Consider the following 19,923-nt stretch of genomic DNA (forward strand, 5'->3'; position numbering starts at 1 on the left):
TATTAAAGAACTTCAAACATTTTTTAAGACACTTTTTTATTTAGTTGAATATATTCAATTTTCTTTTAACTTTATTTGTAATTGTCTGCCGCTTGCTTGCAACTATATTAATAATTAACAAAAATTTTAATATCTTTATTAATTTAATTTTTTAATTAAACTGGTTAAATACGAATTACAAATTATCATTTATAGTTTATAAGATTACTTGATTTTACTTTGGTTTTTTTCTCAATCTATTTTTTTAATTAATCCCTTTTAATTATACACATATACTTAACTAATGTACAAATGTCTTATTTTACCACTATAAAATGAATTTCAAATATCTTTTATAAACACTTTATTTTATCAATACTTTTCCATATGTTTGAAAATAGCAAAAAATTATATTTATCTTCTATAGTCTTACTAAAAATTCGTTCATTTTCTTTTCTTTTTTTTAAATTTTTTGTCCACATATTTTCCCGCTTTTGCATGTAGCATGCATTCAATATGAAAATGCAAAATTTTTTACTATACCGGTATTTTTATGTGGAAATTATATCAGTCAAAAAAAAAATTAATAATAATATTTGGATTGGTATAATAACCAAAAAAAAAAGAATCCATAAAAAAAATTGAAGAATAAATTATTGAATGGATTAATAGTAAATGAAAGTTTTCTGTAGATCACAATTCAATGTAAATATAACTAAAAAAACTTAATTATATATATATATATATATATATGTATGTGTGTATGCATATGTGTAATATATCATATATTATTATAATATAATATATTTGTAATATATTAATCGCATATTAAATAACTTTGAAAAAAAAGAAATTGGAGCATTTTATTAAAGTTGAGTCGTTAAATAAACGAAAAAATATTAGAATACCAGAGCAAATATTTTGATATAAAATAAATATATTTTAATTAATAAATTATGAAACAAGATAATAATTATGGAAGAGTCAGTATTCCTGAAAGCATTTCCAAAACCACAAAGATAACAACTCCAGTATATGATTATAATTCAAATAAATACAGGAAAACAGAAACCATTACTGAAGAAAGTAGTAAAGAAGCGAATTTTTACCCTTTAAAATCTCAATTAAAATCAAAAGAATTTGGTAATCTTAATAAGATAGATAATATTTATAAGGAAAAGAAACAAAAGAGTATTTATAAAGTTCCACTTTCTGTTGAAGTTTGCATTAGATCAAATATTAATTTGACTCAAGATGAAGCTAATTCGAATGAATCACAGCTAAGCAGGAAATATTTAACTCAAAGAATAAAAAAGTATTTTTCATTGCAAGCAAATGTTGGATTAGGAAAAGTCGATATTGATCAAATTGGAGATTCAATGTTAAGAAAAGTTTGTACTGACATTAATCTATCATTAAACTATCCTATTCACTCAATTGAGGAAAAGCACAATGATAGTAATAATAATAATAACTGTAAATCCAATTCTATAAATCAAAGAGAAGATCACGAAAATATCCCAATTTATCAAGCTGAGTTTAATATATATATTTACCAGCTTAATGATATGTCTGAGGAAGAATATTATATGGAAAGTAATACATCTGGAGAAAAAAGTACAGATCCACCAATTTGGAGATATTGGTCTCTTCCAAATATAGAATTCCATGGTTTATGGGATGTACTGCATTATGAAAATAATTTAAAACAACAACTATTGGATTACACATCAACCAGTCTCATTTTAAGTGATTGTCAAATTGATTTTAATGTAATTAATTGGAATCATTTGATTCTACTTTATGGATCTCCAGGAACTGGTAAAACTTCAATTTCTAGAGCCATTTCACAAAAAATTGGAATGAGATATTGTAATAGATACAAAAATATATATTTAATAGAAATCAGTGCACATTCGCTTTTTTCAAAATGGTTTTCAGAAAGTGGAAAAACTGTTGTAAAACTATTCTCCAAAATCAAAAGCTTACTAGAAGAACCTGACTCTTTTGTGAATATTGTAATTGACGAAATTGAAAGTATTTCAACAGCCAGAAAACAAAGCTTAGGAAGAAATGAACCATCCGATAGCATTCGTGTTGTAAATGCTTTGCTAACTCAAATAGATGCTCTAAAAAAATATTCTAATACATTAATTATGACAACTACCAATATTCCAGATTCTATTGATGAAGCATTTTTGGATAGAGCTGATTTAAAATTGCATATACCTCTTCCTTCACTTTATACTAGGTATACCATATTACTTGAGTGTATTGAAGAACTTATTTTTAAGCAAGTCATTTATTCCAGGCATGATGATTATATTAAAATTTTAACCTTTAAAGAAATAATAAAACATTCAAACGTTAATATTAACAAAAATGATCATGTAAATTACACAGAAATCACTCAAAATAAGAACCAAAATAATTATGATCATTTCCAATTAAATATATCCAAAGACTTACTCTACATATCTAAAGTTACTGATGGCTTTTCTGGTAGAAATTTAAGGAAGCTACCATTTGTTTCCTTACTTTCTTCATATCATCATGGTATTCCTCTAGAAATTGAGATTTTTCTTGAAAAAATGAAGTACATTGTTAATGAAAAACCCGAAATGGTAAAAAGCTGACTTCACTTAATACTCATTTTTTTTTTTTTGCAGCAATATTAAACTCCGAATTTAATTATCACATTGTTTTAATCCAATAATACAAAATCAAATAATTTATTGGAAATCAAAATCAGATTTAATTCTCTTATTGTTTATTTTTCATATAAATTACTACTTCCACTATCATTTAAACTAATTCATGAAAGACCCGCTCAGTTTACCTGCATGCTGAATTACAATAAGATCATTATTCAGTTTTACCGCCAAATAAATGGTCATAAATTACTATAATAAATAGTAAAAGGGGGTATCGAGAATAAATATATACATTATTTAAGACTAAATTAATATTAAAATAAATTAATTCAGTGATAATTGTCTAAATTGCATAAATTTTATTATTAATAAAAATTAATATATAGTTGAAGGGTTGAACAAAAAGCGGAAAAGTATTAATAATATAAGTAGACCAGAAGTATTTTAAAAAGCTTCTATGTCTGATTAAGGTTCAAGAAATCAATAAAATCTAAACTAAACTAGCCAGAAATTATTATAACGAACAATTTGGTTAGAAATACAACATATTCATAAAATTTTCAAGATTTTAATTTTTTGATCTATAGATATAGGCAATAATCTTTAGAAAAGATGAATTCGGAAACAAATAAAGTATGGACAGGGGATGAGGTTAGAAGACAATTCGTGGAATACTTTAAAGAATTGGATCACACATTTTACAGATCATCTCCGGTAATTCCCTTGAATGACCCAACAATATTATTTATTAATGCTGGAATGAATCAGTTTAAGTCAATATTCTTGGGAACTGTTGAACCAAATTCAGAACTAAGTAAATTAGTAAGAGTTGTAAATTCTCAGAAATGTATTAGAGCTGGAGGGAAACATAATGATTTAGACGATGTAGGAAAGGATGTTTATCATCATACATTTTTTGAAATGTTGGGATCATGGTCTTTTGGCGATTACTTTAAAGAAGAAGCAATAGGTTGGGCATTCAAATTGTTGACCCAAGTATATGGTATTTCAAAGGATAGATTATACGCAACATATTTTGGAGGTGATCCTAAGTTACCACTTTGTCCTCCTGATGAAGAGGCTAAAAGAATATGGCTAAAATATTTACCAGAAGGAAGAATATTATCGTGTGGTAGCAAAGAAAATTTCTGGGAAATGGCTGATACCGGCCCATGTGGTCCTTGTTCTGAAATACATTATGATAGAATTGGAGGAAGAGATGCATCATCACTGGTTAATAAAGATGATCCTGACGTTATTGAGATATGGAATCTTGTATTTATGCAATATTATAGAGAAATTGATACTACATTAACACCTTTGCCCAGGAAATGTGTAGATACAGGTATGGGGCTTGAAAGATTGGTTTCTATATTACAAAATAAAACAAGTAATTATGATATTGATCTATTTAAACCAATATTTGACCAAATTTATCAAGTCATTTCTTCTTCAGGAGTTCAAATTCCACCTTACTCTGGAAAAGTTGGTGAGATTCAAGATCCTAATATGATTGATATGTCATATAGAGTTATTGCTGATCATATTCGAACTTTAACTATTGCAATTGCAGATGGTTGTATCCCAAGTAACGAGGGAAGAGGATATGTATTAAGGAGAATCTTAAGAAGAGCTATTAGATATGGATCTCAGTATTTAAAAGCTGGCAATAATGGTGAACCTTGGTTTTATAAATTAGTTGACAGTGTTTCAAATATTATGGGTGGTTATTATAAAGAAATACCTGAAAATATCCAGACTATTAAAGAAGTCATTCTAGATGAGGAAAAGCAGTTCTCTAAAACATTATTTAAAGGAACTGAGAGATTTAACAAGGTCATTAATAAATTAAAGTCTTGTGAAAAAAATCAGGAAAATGGAAATAATAATAGAATATTCCCACCAAGTGAGGCTTTCCAATTATATTCTACTTATGGATTCCCAATGGATTTGACAGAATTAATGGCTAAAGAACAAAACTTTGATTTTGACCGTCAAGGATTCCAAATCTGTATGGAAAACCATCATTTAGCTTCTGAAGGGAAAAATAATAAGTCTTTTGATGATTTAATTCTCAAACCTGATATACAAAATGCCTTACTTTTCGATTTTGGATTAAAAGAAACTGATGACCAATACAAATACCACTCCCAGTTTCAAACTAAAAACTTTTATTCTAACTTGATTGCTATTTTTGATGGAAATCAATTATTAAACAGCATTGAAATACAAAGTAAAATTATTGGATTGATATTTGATAAAACTACATTCTATTCAGAGTCTGGTGGACAAGTTGCTGATACTGGTTTTATTGATTTTCTATACAATGATTGTGAAACCAGTAAATTTCAAGTAATTGATTGCAAAAAATTTGGTAAATATGTGTTACATATAGGTATATTATTAGAAGGGAAGATTGAAATTAATACAGAATTAAAGTCTTTAATGTCTGTGGACTATTGTAGAAGAAATCTGATCAAAAAAAATCATACAGGAACTCATATTTTGAATTTTGCATTAAGACAAATACTTGGAAGTACCTGTGATCAAAAAGGTTCTGTTGTTGATCCCAATAGATTAAGATTTGACTTCTCATCTCAAAAACCACTTAGTTTGGAACAGATTGAAGAAATTGAGAAGATGATTAATAATATTGTACAAGAAAAGCAAAATGTTTATTGTCAGATTCTTGAATTATCTATAGCTAAACAAATACCTAATATTAGAGCTATATTTGGTGAAACTTATCCAGATCCTGTACGTGTATTATCTGTTGGTAAACCTATTGAATCTCTAGTCAATTCACAAGATGATTCTAATAATCAAGAAAAGGTATCTATAGAGTTTTGTGGAGGTACTCATATTGAAAATACCGGTGAAATTATTTCATTTTCTATTTTAAGTGAAGAGGGTATTGCCAAAGGTATTAGGAGAATTGTAGCAGTAACTGATAATCAATCTGAAACTGCTATAGAAAATGCTAAGAAGCTTCAACAAGAATTTAATAAACTTAATGAATTAAATGGTAAAGAACTTGAAACTTTATTAAATTCTCTTAAGGCTAAATTAGATGAAACTAAATTATTACCTTTGGTATATAGAAGAAAATTTTCTCAAGTAATTGAAGAACATTATAAAAAAATAATTGCAGATGCTAAAAAGAGACAAAAAGAAAGATTAAATATGGCTAAAGAATTAGCTACAAAAATTGGACAGGATTATTCTCAACATTTACCTTCAAAAGATGAATTTCCAAGTCTTATTTTGAACCTTAAACAAATTGAAGGAGATTCAAAGTCAATGGATGTAATTGGACAAGATCTTTCTAAGAAATATCCAGAAACTCCAATCATGCTTTTCACATCTGGTGAGTTTAATGATAATGGAGTTTCTGTAATTTCTATCATGCCTAAATCTAAATCTGATAAACTATCTTCATCTAATTGGCTTAAATCAACTATTGAATTATGCAATGGTAAATGTGGAGGAACGGATCTCAGATCTGTTGGATCTTCTAAGAATGGTGCTGAATTGATTGACTCAATGGTTAAGCTTGCTTTAGATCTTTTAAAGCAACATAATATTTGAATCATTTATATAAGAAAGATTAACTTTTGTTTTGATAGAAAGTTCTATGTTCTGAATATAGACTTTAGATTATTTTAACCTTCTTTTCTAGAATTTTTCTAATGACAAAAATCTAACTTTAGACTAATATTGAATCTCAAATTGAAATCAGTATGTCATTCTTTCTTTAGGTCTAACTAATTCAATACTTGAAACAAATTCAGAGATTAAAAAGATAAAGAGAAAAAAAATAATGGTTATAGCTGCTTAATCTAATAATCCCATGTCTATTATTGAATATTTAACTATATCTAATACATTGAAGGAATACTGTACTTTCAGTAAAGTTAAGTGGAAAAGATCACAAATTACTTCATAATAAGACCTCAATATATTAGTAATATAGAAGTTCCATATCCCATTAATATAAGAAATGGAAACCGTGAAAAAAGTCATAATGTCTTTTTAATTAAATTTAAACAATAGAAGGAGCAGCAGCAGAGATCTTTGGCCATAATTCTGCACATTCCTTACCAACTGGACCAGTAATTGCAGAACCTTTCATTTCTCCTTTTGGATTAACAATTACACCTGCATTATCCTCAAAATAAAGGAAGGTACCTTCAGGTCTTCTAAAAGCTTTACGTTGACGTACAATAACTGCTGGCCATACCTTCTTTCTCAATTCTGGCTTACCCTTTTTAACAGTTGCCAATACCATATCACCAATAGAAGCGGATGGTAAACGATTTAAGCATGAACCGGTACCTTTAACTGCTATGATGTATAAGTTTTTACCACCACTATTGTCACAACAATTTATAAGAGCACCAACATTCAAACCAAGAGTAATTCTCATTTTAGCACCACCTGCAGCACCTCTTCCTCTCTTCATCTTCTCTCAGATATAAATTATATTAATGAAGCCGGAAATAAGTTAAGTTTTAGATTAAATTAGGGTAATCTTATTTTTTGGGATTACTTGTAGCTAATCTCCAAAAAAACTATTATAGTTATTATAAGATTATTTATATTGTCTTATAAATTAATAATAACAATAGCGCTGAATTTGACTATTATTGTAAATTCAATTCTATTTTTGAGACAACTTTTTTGAGCGCCATTTTTTAATAAACAATTTTATTTAAATAAATACTATTTAAAATAATAGAATAAATTAATTTAGGTTATAAACTTCATTAAAGAAATATAATGTAATATTTATTTATTATTTTTGAGACATTTTTGAATTATTTTCAATCAAATTTTTAATATAGTTTGTGGAGACATATACGTGACGGTACCCGCTTGATGTGTCTTATTTTTGAACAATTTTTGGGGAGAGGGGTGGTTGTTATTTTAGATGGGCGATATATTGGCGGTAAAAAAAAGATAGCATTGGCGCCAAGTTGGGAAATATGAGCAGGAAGTTTGGAGTAAATTTCTTTAAAAGCGATACATTGTATATTTGTATATTTCAAATATTATTTCAATTTAGTAATATTGCTTTGATGATATGTACTAGATAACTAATTTTTGAGAAAATGCTGACAAAAATTGTAATTTCTCCGGTATTATAAAAGTATATTTATATGTTTTATGAATTGCACATTTGTGCACACATTTTTTTTAAAACAAAATTTATTTTTTGACAAAAACAATAATGAATAGAACGGCGGGCTCTGATTGAATTTTAATATACTAATTTAATCATGATCATGTAAAAAAGCAAATTATTAAATTAACTAATTAAAATTGAAATATATTTATTTTAATTAGTTGTTATTTCTATATTTGACAAGAAAATAACCCAAATATTACAAAAAATAAAGATTTTTTATTTAAAATACTTAAATTCATCAAAGTAACTAAATAATAATAAAAGGTACCGATATTCTAAATCAGTTAATATACTTACAGTCGTTTAAATATATTTGAGTAATAATTATTAATAATTATTGCTCAAATATAATTTTATTAAGTATTTATTATAATATATGTTATGATTAATTTATCTTTAAAACCAATATGTAGTGGTGTTATTAAAGGTAACGCCTTACGTATTAATAATTGTTTAATTTGGTTTGATTTTGGTATAGAAAATGAGTCAAATTTTGATAGATCGATTTTATTGGACTTGGAATTACCACATTTAATATTATTAACAAATTTTCCAAAAACATTTATTGGTGGTTTACCTATTTTACATAAATTATTAACAGAAAAAGGTATATCATGTAAGATTCCAGTAATATGCACTGAACCAGTATTTAGATTTGGAAATAATATATTAAGTGATATTATTCAAAGTATGAGTATTAAAGATCAAGAAAGAGGATTACAATATACTTGCGATAAAGAAGATAATAAAGGATTCAAACAATTGCCTTTTACAAATGAAGATATTGAGGGAATTCTTGGCGAAAATGTTTGTAGATTGAGATATTACCAATCATTTAATATTCAACTTTTACATAATGATAATAATATGACTGATAACGATTCATCAGATTCTTGTTTGACAAGTATTAACTTAAAAGCATTACCAAGTGGGCTTGAACTTGGTTCTACTATTTGGAATATGACGATTAATTCAAATTCTGATAGCTGGGAATTTGTTTATGTAAGCGAGTCAGCTTCACATCCATATTGGCATGTTACTCCTTCAGATTTAGGTAGACTAAATAAACCAGACTTATTAATGTTCGGAGTTAACACAAAAATATCAACAATACCAGATAATTTATCTTTATCGTTAAGCTCAGAGTTTGGTAATGATTTAAAGAAATGCAATAATCGTTTAATTTCAATTAAAAAATTTGTTAATACAATTTTAGATTGTATTAGAAAAAACAAAACTGGTACGATATTAATACCAATACAATTAGATAGTTTATTATTAGAAATATTATGTTATTTGGATGCTATTTGGAATAAGGGAAAGATTTTATATCCAATTTTTGTCACTTCACCATTAATAAAATCATTCTTATTATCTGTAAAAACTTTAATTGAATGGATGAGTTTAGAAATAAGATCAGAATTTTGTGATTCCAGATTTAATCCATTTCATGATTTAAAGAATATAATACTTGAAACAAATCTTAAGACTATTAGAAGTGAAAATTTATCAAAAGTACCAAAAATAATATTTGCTTTTCCTGAATCTATGGATTACGGCTATTCCAGAGAATTATTTACTGAACTGGCAACTAATGAAAATAATACTATTATGTTTATCAGAGAACCAAAAGAAAATACATTTGCTCATTATATTTGGAATAAAGAACTAGAGCTTCGTAGATCTGATCAATCTTGTATACATTCTTTAATTCATTCTGATAATTATAATATGCAAATTCCAACAAACATTCTTGAGAATAATCATGAGTTATCTTACTATATTGAACTTCCAATGATTAGATTTACTCCATATAGACAAGATGAGCTTTATGCAATGTATCTTTCACATAAAGAATCCAATGTTAGTCATAGTTTGAATCAAAATTCTGAAGATATTAATCAAAAATCTGATGAAAAAAAGATTAATCCTGCAAATTTGGAATCTGATAATGGTAATCATGAATTGGATGATATTAATGATAATAAAAAAGATATTGAAATGAATATTGAGAACGATACCACTGCTATGCTTAGTAATTGTGATGATAAAAGTAAGAATAATAATAATGATGATTTTGGTGAAAATAATGAATTAAATAACACCACATATTCTATGCTATTATCTTCAAATAATAATAATAATAATAATAGTTCTGATAATTGCAGTAAAATTGATCAAATTAATAAGATTAGTAATGGGATTGATTATGTTAATGACCATAGTATTAGTTCTTCAATTCAAACAAAAATTGAAGCTCTAAGATCAAAATTAGTGCCTGTAAATGTTGACGATGAGTTATTGAATTTAAATTCACTCTCATCATCATCATCATCTTCTTCTTCCTCTTTAAAAGATCACAATTCGAATCAAAACTCAATAACAAAGCAAACTAAAGATGATTATGGATGTTTATTAGATGAACAGACATTGAAATCCATTATTGATTCTTGGAAAGATGCATCTAGTGATCTCGATATTTCGTCATATAATTTGAAATTAAATGAAGACAGTGGAAATGATGATAACAAATCCTCCGAATTAGAAACTGTTGATCAATCAATTACATCCAATTTTGATAGTTCCAACAATAATGATGGGAATAATAACAATAAAATACATATTTTGGCTCCAAGAAGAAGAAGAAATATCATGGGCATGTCAAATGTTAAGGATGATCTATCATCAGAAACTAAAGAAGAAGTAACTTTAGATTCCAATGGAAATTCTGATACCATTTTGAACAGAAATACAAAACATGGTGCGCGATTGTTAAGTATGTTAAGTATTGATAGCAATAATGCAGTTCCTACCAGTAATATTCCAGAATGGAGGATTCATTTTAGACAAATCTTGGGTGGCACTGAACCTTTTAGAATTTCTCATGAAATGAGTAAAATCGAAATTAGATCAAGAGTAATATTAACCGATGGATTAGAACTTAAGAATGAAATACCATCATTATTACCATTATTAAATTGTTCAAATCCAAAAACAATTATATTACTTTCTGATTGCAAAGATTCAAAAGAGGAGAATATTTTAAGATATTATAAATCTTTATTAATGTCACTTCCAAATTCTCCAAAAAACATTGTTTCATCGAAAATTAGTGATAATAACTTGATTGAGTTTACTTTGGACAAAAGTGTTAAAATTGTTTCGTTTGATAATTCAGTATGGGATGACGTTTCTACAGGTGGTTTTCAGCTTGTTCAAAATGGGTCAGCTCCTTCAGCTGCATTACAGGAGTCCTCATTGAATAATAACAACTCAATTTCAAGTTATTATGCCTTTGCAAGAATTGATAATATTTCAGCAAAGTTATTAAAGAATAATGAAGTAATTTTTGTTAAGAATAATAAGTTGGAAAATAATACAGAATGTAACCATGATAAAGAAAAAGTTATGAATGTTTCTGACTCATTAATAAATAGTGCTGAATGCCAAGATTTTATTGATGAATCATTAGTTTCCAAAAATTACCAATCTCCATACTCTGTTTTAAATAATTTAATTGATAGAGTAAAAAAGAAAGAATGTTACAATCCTTCAAGAAAGAAATTTCATAAAGAAATATTGCTTTCAAAGTCACGTGGTATACGTCATATTGTTTCTGAAATGAGAAAACAAAATCCTCTTCCAATTATTAATATATCCCCAAATGGAGGAATTGTGTCTGTTAATAATGCTATTGCATTTTCATCAAATCATTTAAATAAAAATTTTCAAATTTCCCGAATTAATTGCGATGACCAAAATAATTCTTCTTTTAATGTTCAAAGAGGTGATCATTTAACTAGCAATTCCAATACGGATGATATGAATATTTGGAATTTACATGCTACACTTCACCCTTATTATTATATTGCGAGGGGAATACTTCGTAATCAGTTTGCTATTTTATAATTTCTATAAATATTAGCATTAAATAAAAAATTTCCAAAATTTATTATATTTTAAATTAATTAAATAATACACGTGTTATTGATTTTTTTTTATTCTGAATTATTTTTCCACATGAAAAATTTTTGTTTAAACTTGTATACCGGTATTTGCATGCATTATTGCGCAATTTCAAATATGCAATTTTTAAAATATTTATTGTCCACATAAGGCGGACAATAAATATAATTAAAATAATGGTATTATGAAGTCAATATATATATATATATTTAATTAAAAAAATTAAAAATATATGAATAAGCTGTAATTAATGAAAAAAAGTAATGAGATATATAAAGAAAAGGATATGGATGGGAAGATTTTAGTTCCATTGTCATTCCACAATTCAAAGAAAAACAGGTAAGTTACGTATAAAAATATGTATATTTATACATTTAAAAAAAAAAATCAAGAATAATTGATCATTTTTATTAATAATATTATTTTAATTATTTTTTAGCTTTCCAATATTAATATCTCATGAGTTATCAGAAAGATTGATTAAAAAGTATGGTAGTGAAGATAATTACTTTGAAATTGTTAGTAGTTTGAATCCAGAAAATGATATTATACATTTCCAGTTAAATTGTAAAAGTATTACAGAAAATTTAAATGTAGGAGTAATATCAGTTTTAGATTATCTGGTTAAAAGTTCAGGAATACCATTAATTAGGCAAGAAGTGGAAATAAGAAAAGTTAATTCAAAAAAAGATATGAAATTAAAAATAGTTGAATTATCTTTACCAGAAATACATATATCGCCAAGAGACTTGTGGTATTATGAGAAATCATTAATTGATAAAATACTTTATAATGGTATTTCACCACAAATTAGTTTTGAAATTAACCAATATTTACCAATTAGTATTACAAGAATGGGAAATGAAAATGATGACAATAACAATAAAAAAACGATTATTTCAGGATTGGTTACAGATGATACAAAATTCATTATAAGACCAAGATCTGTAAGAATTATAATGGTTGTAGTAATTTCAAAAGAATTCTTTTGTTTTTCTAGTAATGGTTTTCCATGGTGGAGAGGAATCATTTCATTTTTTAAAGAATATTTGACATCAAATAAACAATTAATAGAACATCATTATATTACAATACTTTTGACATGGAAAGCTGTAAAAGAAAAAAAATCTATGGATTATTACCAAGTTTTTTGGGAAGGGGTTCTTTCTCAAATTACACTTAGTCAGACAAATATAAATAAGTTGATTGAGAAATTAAGAAGAATAATTATTTCATTCCAAAAGGATCAAAACTTTATTAAAACTTTAGTATCATATTATGAATCAAATATATTGGAGTCTATAAATTTTGCATTAACACAATTACAAAATGATTTAATTGATGGATCCCTTGTTTGGACAGGGAGAAACATTAAGGTACTTAGCTCAGGCCCACCAATAATAATTGGTGACTTGCAAAACTATCAAAGATTACTCAATTTATCAAAAATTACAGAAGTTAGATTTTTAAAGACATCAATTACTTGTGATTTTATATCTTTTTCTGAACTTAATTGGTATCATTCTTTAAATATATATATAGTAAAAATAAAGAACAACCTCTATCAAGAAACACTTAAAGTAATTAATTTAAGGCTTTCTATGAACATTTTATATTATAAAATTAAAAACAAATTTTATAATGATTATAATGGTAAATTTAACTTATCATCTACTATAACTTTGTTAGATGAATATATAAATGATCAAATCAATTCTATAGAAGATAAAAACCAAGAGAAAGAAGAAGAAGATGATGACCAAGGTGACATTGATCTAATTATTAGTGGTAAAGATATGGTTGTAAGAAACATATCCGGTTTGGTGGATAAAAGAGAAAGTTTAGAATGTAATGTGTATGATTCTGATAATATTTCAAGAAATCTTTCAATAAATAAAAAGTCTAAGGAATTTCATTATATTAATGAAAACGAGTCATTTAACTGTTTACTTGGAACTTTTTTATTACCTTTGACTACAATTAATTTAAACAAAATTGATATTAAAAATAATATTTCTAATTCAAAAGATTTAACAATAAATGAAATACAAAGAACATCAAATTGGACTTTAACTCCTAGAAAAGAGTTATTTCTGGCATATATTTGGAAGAATTATCAAGTAAATAATCCAAGATTAATTAAACACGATTTTAATGAGCTTTCAGTATATATTGATAAATCTGAATATAAAGACATCAATATTGAGATATTGAGATTAATATATTACGATTTAATTGTACACAGAATGTCAATGTCTTTTCAAATTTCAACCCTAAAGTCAAATAACATTACAACTCATTACAATTCAGAAAACATACAAATGTTAAAATATTACAATAGCTCAAGCAATAATATTACTCTCAATTATAATTGTATTCACCAATTAAATTTACTTAAAGATGATAATAACATCTTGGTTGAAGTTATTGATGCAATTATACAAGATAATAGTAATACTAACAGTAATACTACTGGTTTAAATACAAACACTAGTAGTTGTTTTAGAAACGATAATTTGAGTTCAAGTTTTAATTCAAATACTAACAATAATGATACAGAAGTTAAAAATATAGATGAAAATAAAATTTCTATTTCCTTGAATGAAGAAAATGATTCCGTCAATTTTTATACATTCTTACCAAAATCCATGAATTCTTCAGAAATTATGGAAATTGATGCAAACAAATTAAAAAATGTAATTATCAACTACAAATATGAGTATTTTCTCTATAGAAGTAAATATGATAATTGTTGTGAAATTTCTCCAAAATCAACAAAAGGTGAATATATTAAATATTATACAATTTTTAATAATTTATCAAATGTTAACTTTAGTACTTTGGATGAAATATTGGTTTGGCAAAGAGAAGTTCCTTTTATTAATGAACTAATTAATGAATCTTTTAATGAATTACTTAACTATTACTTTGAAAAAAATAATTTGGATTATTATTACCTTTTAACATCATATATATCTGGTTTATCAATCAGTTACATTCACTTTGCATTCATTCCTTATGTCAAAATCAGTGATAGCAGTACAAATAGTAATACTATTTATACTAATAAAATAGAAGAAACTAGAAATGTAACAGATGATTTTTTAAAGTTTGATGAAATTGATAAATTTGATTATTTGGATTGTTATTCAAACTATTATAAAGATTGCTGTTTGGAAAGTATACTTAATAATTGGATTAAAATTAATTCAGTAAATAATAATCAATTAAAAGAAATGGTTGATTATAATATTGGAAACATAAGTGATGAATGCTTGAATATGAAGAATTTAAAAAGGATTTCAGAAATGAATATTAAAAGTCTAATTAAATCATTACAATCCTTCTTCTTTAAGAATGCACCTTCAGAGATTAATCATTCATTTGATATTGAAATTATGAATGATCATAATTATTACAAGAACGAAAGAAAATCTGTTAAAATTTTATATTCTTGGTGTGAATCTTTTGAGTTTATTAAAGAAGAATATGAATCTGAATTAAAAGAAAAATACAAAATTAATTTTAACAGTAATTCTTGTAACTTAAATAATAACAGTAATCATCGTAATAATACTAACACAACTATAAATACATATAATCATATTAAAAATTCCAATAAATTTGAACCAATCAATTGGTTTGTAATATACTATGATTCTATATGGTATCCCCTTTTACCTTTCAAATTTTCTATTGGATGGTTAACTTGTCCTTCATTGGTAATTTCAAGAATTGTAAGAAAACTTAAATCAATTTTACTCAATTATTATTTTACATTAATTCAATTAAGATCATCTGATGTTTATTCATCATATGAAATTTCTCCAGATAATTCAATTCTATCGTCATATACTCCATTAAATCCACCATATCTAATTAAGTTCAAGGCTTCAATTTCAAATTCAATCATAAAATTATTACTTAAACATTTTATATCCTCTCCACTTTCTCTTCAACTTTTATTTTTTGATCAAAGTAACTCCATATCCAGATTTTTTCTTGTGGAACCTCATAGTATATACACTCTTGAGTTAAACGAAAATGCATTACTTTTAAGAATCAACTATTATCAGTATTTTTGGAAGAATCAATTTCAGTACGACTCATTTCCCATATTTAAATGTCCTTGCTCAAGTTTAATGTTTGATTATAAATGGAGAAATAATATCTTTTATTTTCACATTAACTATATTAAAAAAATTGTTAAAACCATGCAAATTTAATAGTCTAATTAAAATTGCATGCATTTTTTATTTTACAAAAGCCCGCCTTGTCTTGGAAAATTTCTATAATAAAAGAAATCAAATCAAACAAAAATAACCAATAAAAAATAAAAATATTAATATTGTTAAATATTATTGATTTTTTTTTCTGTGGGGATGAAAGTAAAATAAAACTTTCGGTTTATCCAATCAATGAGGAAGGAAATTGTGACATTAGGTGGAATAAAAAGCATTAAGTTAAAGTTTGGGAAGGATATTTTTGAGAAATTAAGAGAAATTGGCCAAGAAAAAGTAAATGTTGAATTTAGAATAATTTTTGAGTCAAAAGATGATAAGATATTTAAATTAATTACAGATTATATTCACTTAATGAATAGAAGAATTTGTGAAAGAAATATAAATCAAAATGGAAATGATAACATTCATTCTTGTATACTGTGTGAAACAATCATACAAGAATGTGAAACAAAAAATGGCAAGAAGAAGTTTACTATATTATTATCAAAGAGTGATGATTTAGAGATCTTATCTGATGAAATTTCTCAACAAAATGGTGATATTTCTTTTCATATTAAATGGAATGTTAGGGATAAACAAAAACATTATGAATTAGTGGGTTTATTATCTCAATCCATTATTTCCGAGTTTGTTTTTCCAACATCAATATTACAGTATTCAAATTCTAGGTTATTCTTAACTTTAACATCCTCAGTTACCCAGAAATTTATTTGGAGTTCTAATACATTTTTAATGAGTAATTTTGTTAAATACAAAAACATTGATTCTGATTATAATCATAATAATCAAGATACATTAATTTATTTAACAACTTTGCAAAATGAAAATGTTTTATATATATATAATGAATCAAAGAATAGAGTTATTAATAAAAATCAGATTAACCTTGAAGGAATTAAAAAGTTTAAAGTTAAAGAAATGATTGAAAGAAGTATTAAATTACATAGAGTTTTAGTCAAGTATAGGAGACAGTTGGAAAATTATCATTCTATTAAAGTCAAGTGTGGTCATCCAAATCCAGATAAATTGATTATTATTAATCATGATTCTTTTCAACTTAGTAATATCAATAATCATCATAATCATAGTAATAATAACAACAATATTAATCATGATCATGCAATTCAAAGTTATATTAACGAGAATTATGATATTAATCATCCCAAAATGTTAGAAGATGATGATTCAGATTTAATTAGATTAAAGAAGCTGGAAAAGGTACGTGAACAAGAAAATATTAAGGAATATATTAAAGTTTTAAAAAATAAACATAATGAATATAATGAGTTAATTCAACAAAGTAAAATAGAAATGGAAAAAAGTATAGTTCAAATTAATGAATTAAATCAAGAAATTGACTTATATAGAAATGACTTGATCAATAAAGTATCCTATTGTATATATCCAATTACTTATGAAAAAAAAACTTCTAATATGAAAATTAGAAACATCTTACTCCCTTTAATTAATGTAATCCAGAATTTAGATAATAAACAAGATTTGGAAATATCTACATCACTTGGATTTTCACTACATTATTTGGAAATTATTTCAAATATATTGGAGATACCATCACCAAATAAAATTATTGTAAAAGGATCATTTTCAGTAATTAATGATAATCCATTGTATTTTTATCCAAATATGAATAAAAAACAAATAATTAAAGCATTAAAATTTTATAAGTCAATCATTTATAACATTTTAAATTATTTTAATGTTAATCATCTCAAGTCAAAAAAGATTTTATCATCAAATAATATATTACTTATGCTTTTAATAATAAAAAAATATATAACAAATTATCATTAATTTATTTATATATTATTATATATACAAAAAAACTCATGAATTGCTTTATTTATCTTGGATTTCATTAAATCATTAAATTCTAAAGAAACTTTGATGGTATTAAGTATATCTTTATATTCTTGTTTAGAATGAAGAAAATCATAAAATAATCTCTCAAATAACTTAAAATCTTTAATTATAATTTGATCTTTATTTTGATTAATGGCATAAATAAGACAAGTAAGAAATTCTGGCTCAAAGAATTGGAATTGATTTTGTTGAAATAATTCTTCAAGTAATTTATATTTATCATTAATATATAAATTATTTTGGTTTGAATTTGAAGAGAATTTTTGAAATTCTTTATATTGCAATAAATCTAATTTAATATTTTGAGAAACTTTTTTAATTGTTTTATTTTGGGTAGAAGATCCAATTCTACTAATTGATAATCCAAGATTAAATGCAGGTCTATTTCCTTTAAAGAATAAATCACTATCAAGTACAATTTGGCCATCAGTTATTGAAGTTATATTAGTTGGAATAAATGATGAGAAATTATTAGATTGTGTTTCAACAATGGGTAAAGCTGTTAAAGATCCACCGCCTTTTTCATCAGATAATTTGGATGATCTTTCTAATAATCTACTATGTATATAAAATATATCTCCTGGATAAGATTCTCTTCCAGGAGGTCTTCTTAAAAGTAAACTAATTTGTCTATAAGCATTGGCTTGTTTTGATAAATCATCATATACAATAATACAATGTTGTCCATTATCTCTAAACCATTCTCCCATTGTACAACCAGTAAATGGAGCTAAAAATTGAAGAGATGCAGCATTAGAAGCTGTAGCTGCTATAATGATGGTATATTTTAAAGCATCTAAATAATAATGAATAATTTAAAATAAAGATGAATTTATATAAGATAAAAGAAATGATATTGTTAAACTTACCATATTTTTCAAGTATTTTAACAATTTGAGCAACACTAGATCTTTTTTGACCAATAGCAACATATATACAATACTTTCTGGTTTTAATATCATCATAAAACTTTCTTTGATTAAGTATAATATCTAAGGCAAGAGAAGTTTTACCAGTTTGTCTATCACCAACAATAGCTTCTCTTTGTCCTAATCCAATAGGTATAAGAGCATCAATAAATTTGATACCAGTAATAAGTTGTTCATTAATAGATTTTCTATCCATAATTCCGGGAGCCTTAACATCAATTTCTCTTTTTTCTAAAGAAGTAATAGGTGGTTTAGCATCAATTGGATTTCCTAAAGCATCAACTACTCTTCCAAGAAGTTCTTTACCAACAGGACAATTAACAATAGTATTAGTGGAGATAACTTTGTCCCCTTTTCTAATATTTCTATCCTCACCTAATATAACAACACCAACATGATCACTTTCAAGATTTAATGCCATACCTTTTTCTCCTGATGAAAATTCAACTAATTCTCCATATTTGACTGATCTAATACCGTTAACTTGAGCAATTCCATCTGCAACAGAGATTACTTGACCAATTCTTTGATTATGATGGTCAGTAATAGATGAATAATAGGATAAAGAACGAGTATTAATTAGTGATTTTTTTAGATGAAGAGAATGAGGTAATGGTAGTGATAAAGTTGAAGAAGAATTGATATTAATGGTATTAAAAGGTATATATGTGGAAGATTTATGGAAAAAGTAGAAAATATTTCTGTTATACAGTGGAAATGAGTAATTTGAACTTTTGTAATAATTTGGAGATATTTTCTTTATGTTATTATATAATATAATTTTATTAATAAGATATCCAAAAAGACCACAATTTTTTGAAATATTATGACCAATTCCATAAATAATATTTGGAATAATATTACAAGAAGAATTATGATTGAATTTTTTTAAAATATTGATTGAATTTGTGTTAATCATTTTTTCTTTTTGTAAATTCAAAATATAAGAGCAATTCTTCAATATAGATATATTTTTAGTCTTATTTTTAGTAATTATTTACATTTTGTTGATTAAATTTATAAAAAGTTATTTTTGTGAAGATTAAATTTTTGTTATTGACATTTTCATTAATTTTGTTCTT

At 25.4% G+C, this 19,923-nt stretch overlaps 7 protein-coding genes across 7 annotated transcripts; 5 read left to right on the forward strand and 2 right to left on the reverse strand.

Moving 5' to 3' along the window:
* Nucleotides 1-935: 935 nt before the first annotated feature.
* Nucleotides 936-2,615, forward strand: cubi_02181 (Pch2p like AAA ATPase; the record flags this gene model as incomplete). Its single annotated transcript, XM_029019193.1, has 1 exon — nt 936-2,615. One exon carries the CDS (start codon nt 936-938, stop codon nt 2,613-2,615), a length of 1,680 nt encoding a protein of 559 aa, XP_028874314.1.
* Nucleotides 2,616-3,245: 630 nt separating this feature from the next.
* cubi_02182 (alanyl-tRNA synthetase) lies at nt 3,246-6,221 on the forward strand (the record flags this gene model as incomplete). The annotated part of the gene is made up of 1 exon (XM_029019194.1): nt 3,246-6,221. One exon carries the CDS (start codon nt 3,246-3,248, stop codon nt 6,219-6,221), a length of 2,976 nt encoding a protein of 991 aa, XP_028874315.1.
* Nucleotides 6,222-6,675: 454 nt separating this feature from the next.
* cubi_02183 (60s ribosomal protein L23) lies at nt 6,676-7,095 on the reverse strand (the record flags this gene model as incomplete). The annotated part of the gene is made up of 1 exon (XM_029019195.1): nt 6,676-7,095. The coding sequence occupies one exon, from the start codon at nt 7,093-7,095 to the stop codon at nt 6,676-6,678; it is 420 nt and encodes a 139-aa protein (XP_028874316.1).
* A 1,107-nt stretch (nt 7,096-8,202) lies between these two features.
* cubi_02184 (inactive CPSFs Cft2p metallobeta-lactamase) lies at nt 8,203-11,730 on the forward strand (the record flags this gene model as incomplete). The annotated part of the gene is made up of 1 exon (XM_029019196.1): nt 8,203-11,730. The coding sequence occupies one exon, from the start codon at nt 8,203-8,205 to the stop codon at nt 11,728-11,730; it is 3,528 nt and encodes a 1,175-aa protein (XP_028874317.1).
* A 307-nt stretch (nt 11,731-12,037) lies between these two features.
* On the forward strand, nt 12,038-16,013 carry cubi_02185 (uncharacterized protein; the record flags this gene model as incomplete). Its single annotated transcript, XM_029019197.1, has 2 exons — nt 12,038-12,126; nt 12,227-16,013. The coding sequence occupies 2 exons, from the start codon at nt 12,038-12,040 to the stop codon at nt 16,011-16,013; spliced, it is 3,876 nt and encodes a 1,291-aa protein (XP_028874318.1).
* Nucleotides 16,014-16,205: 192 nt separating this feature from the next.
* Nucleotides 16,206-17,843, forward strand: cubi_02186 (uncharacterized protein; the record flags this gene model as incomplete). Its single annotated transcript, XM_029019198.1, has 1 exon — nt 16,206-17,843. The coding sequence occupies one exon, from the start codon at nt 16,206-16,208 to the stop codon at nt 17,841-17,843; it is 1,638 nt and encodes a 545-aa protein (XP_028874319.1).
* A 5-nt stretch (nt 17,844-17,848) lies between these two features.
* Nucleotides 17,849-19,760, reverse strand: cubi_02187 (ATP synthase alpha chain; the record flags this gene model as incomplete). The annotated part of the gene is made up of 2 exons (XM_029019199.1): nt 17,849-18,708; nt 18,782-19,760. 2 exons carry the CDS (start codon nt 19,758-19,760, stop codon nt 17,849-17,851), a joined length of 1,839 nt encoding a protein of 612 aa, XP_028874320.1.
* Nucleotides 19,761-19,923: the final 163 nt, after the last annotated feature.

Source organism: Cryptosporidium ubiquitum (genome assembly GCF_001865345.1).
Source record: "Cryptosporidium ubiquitum isolate 39726 chromosome Unknown contig_4, whole genome shotgun sequence".
Classification (NCBI taxonomy): domain Eukaryota; phylum Apicomplexa; class Conoidasida; order Eucoccidiorida; family Cryptosporidiidae; genus Cryptosporidium; species Cryptosporidium ubiquitum.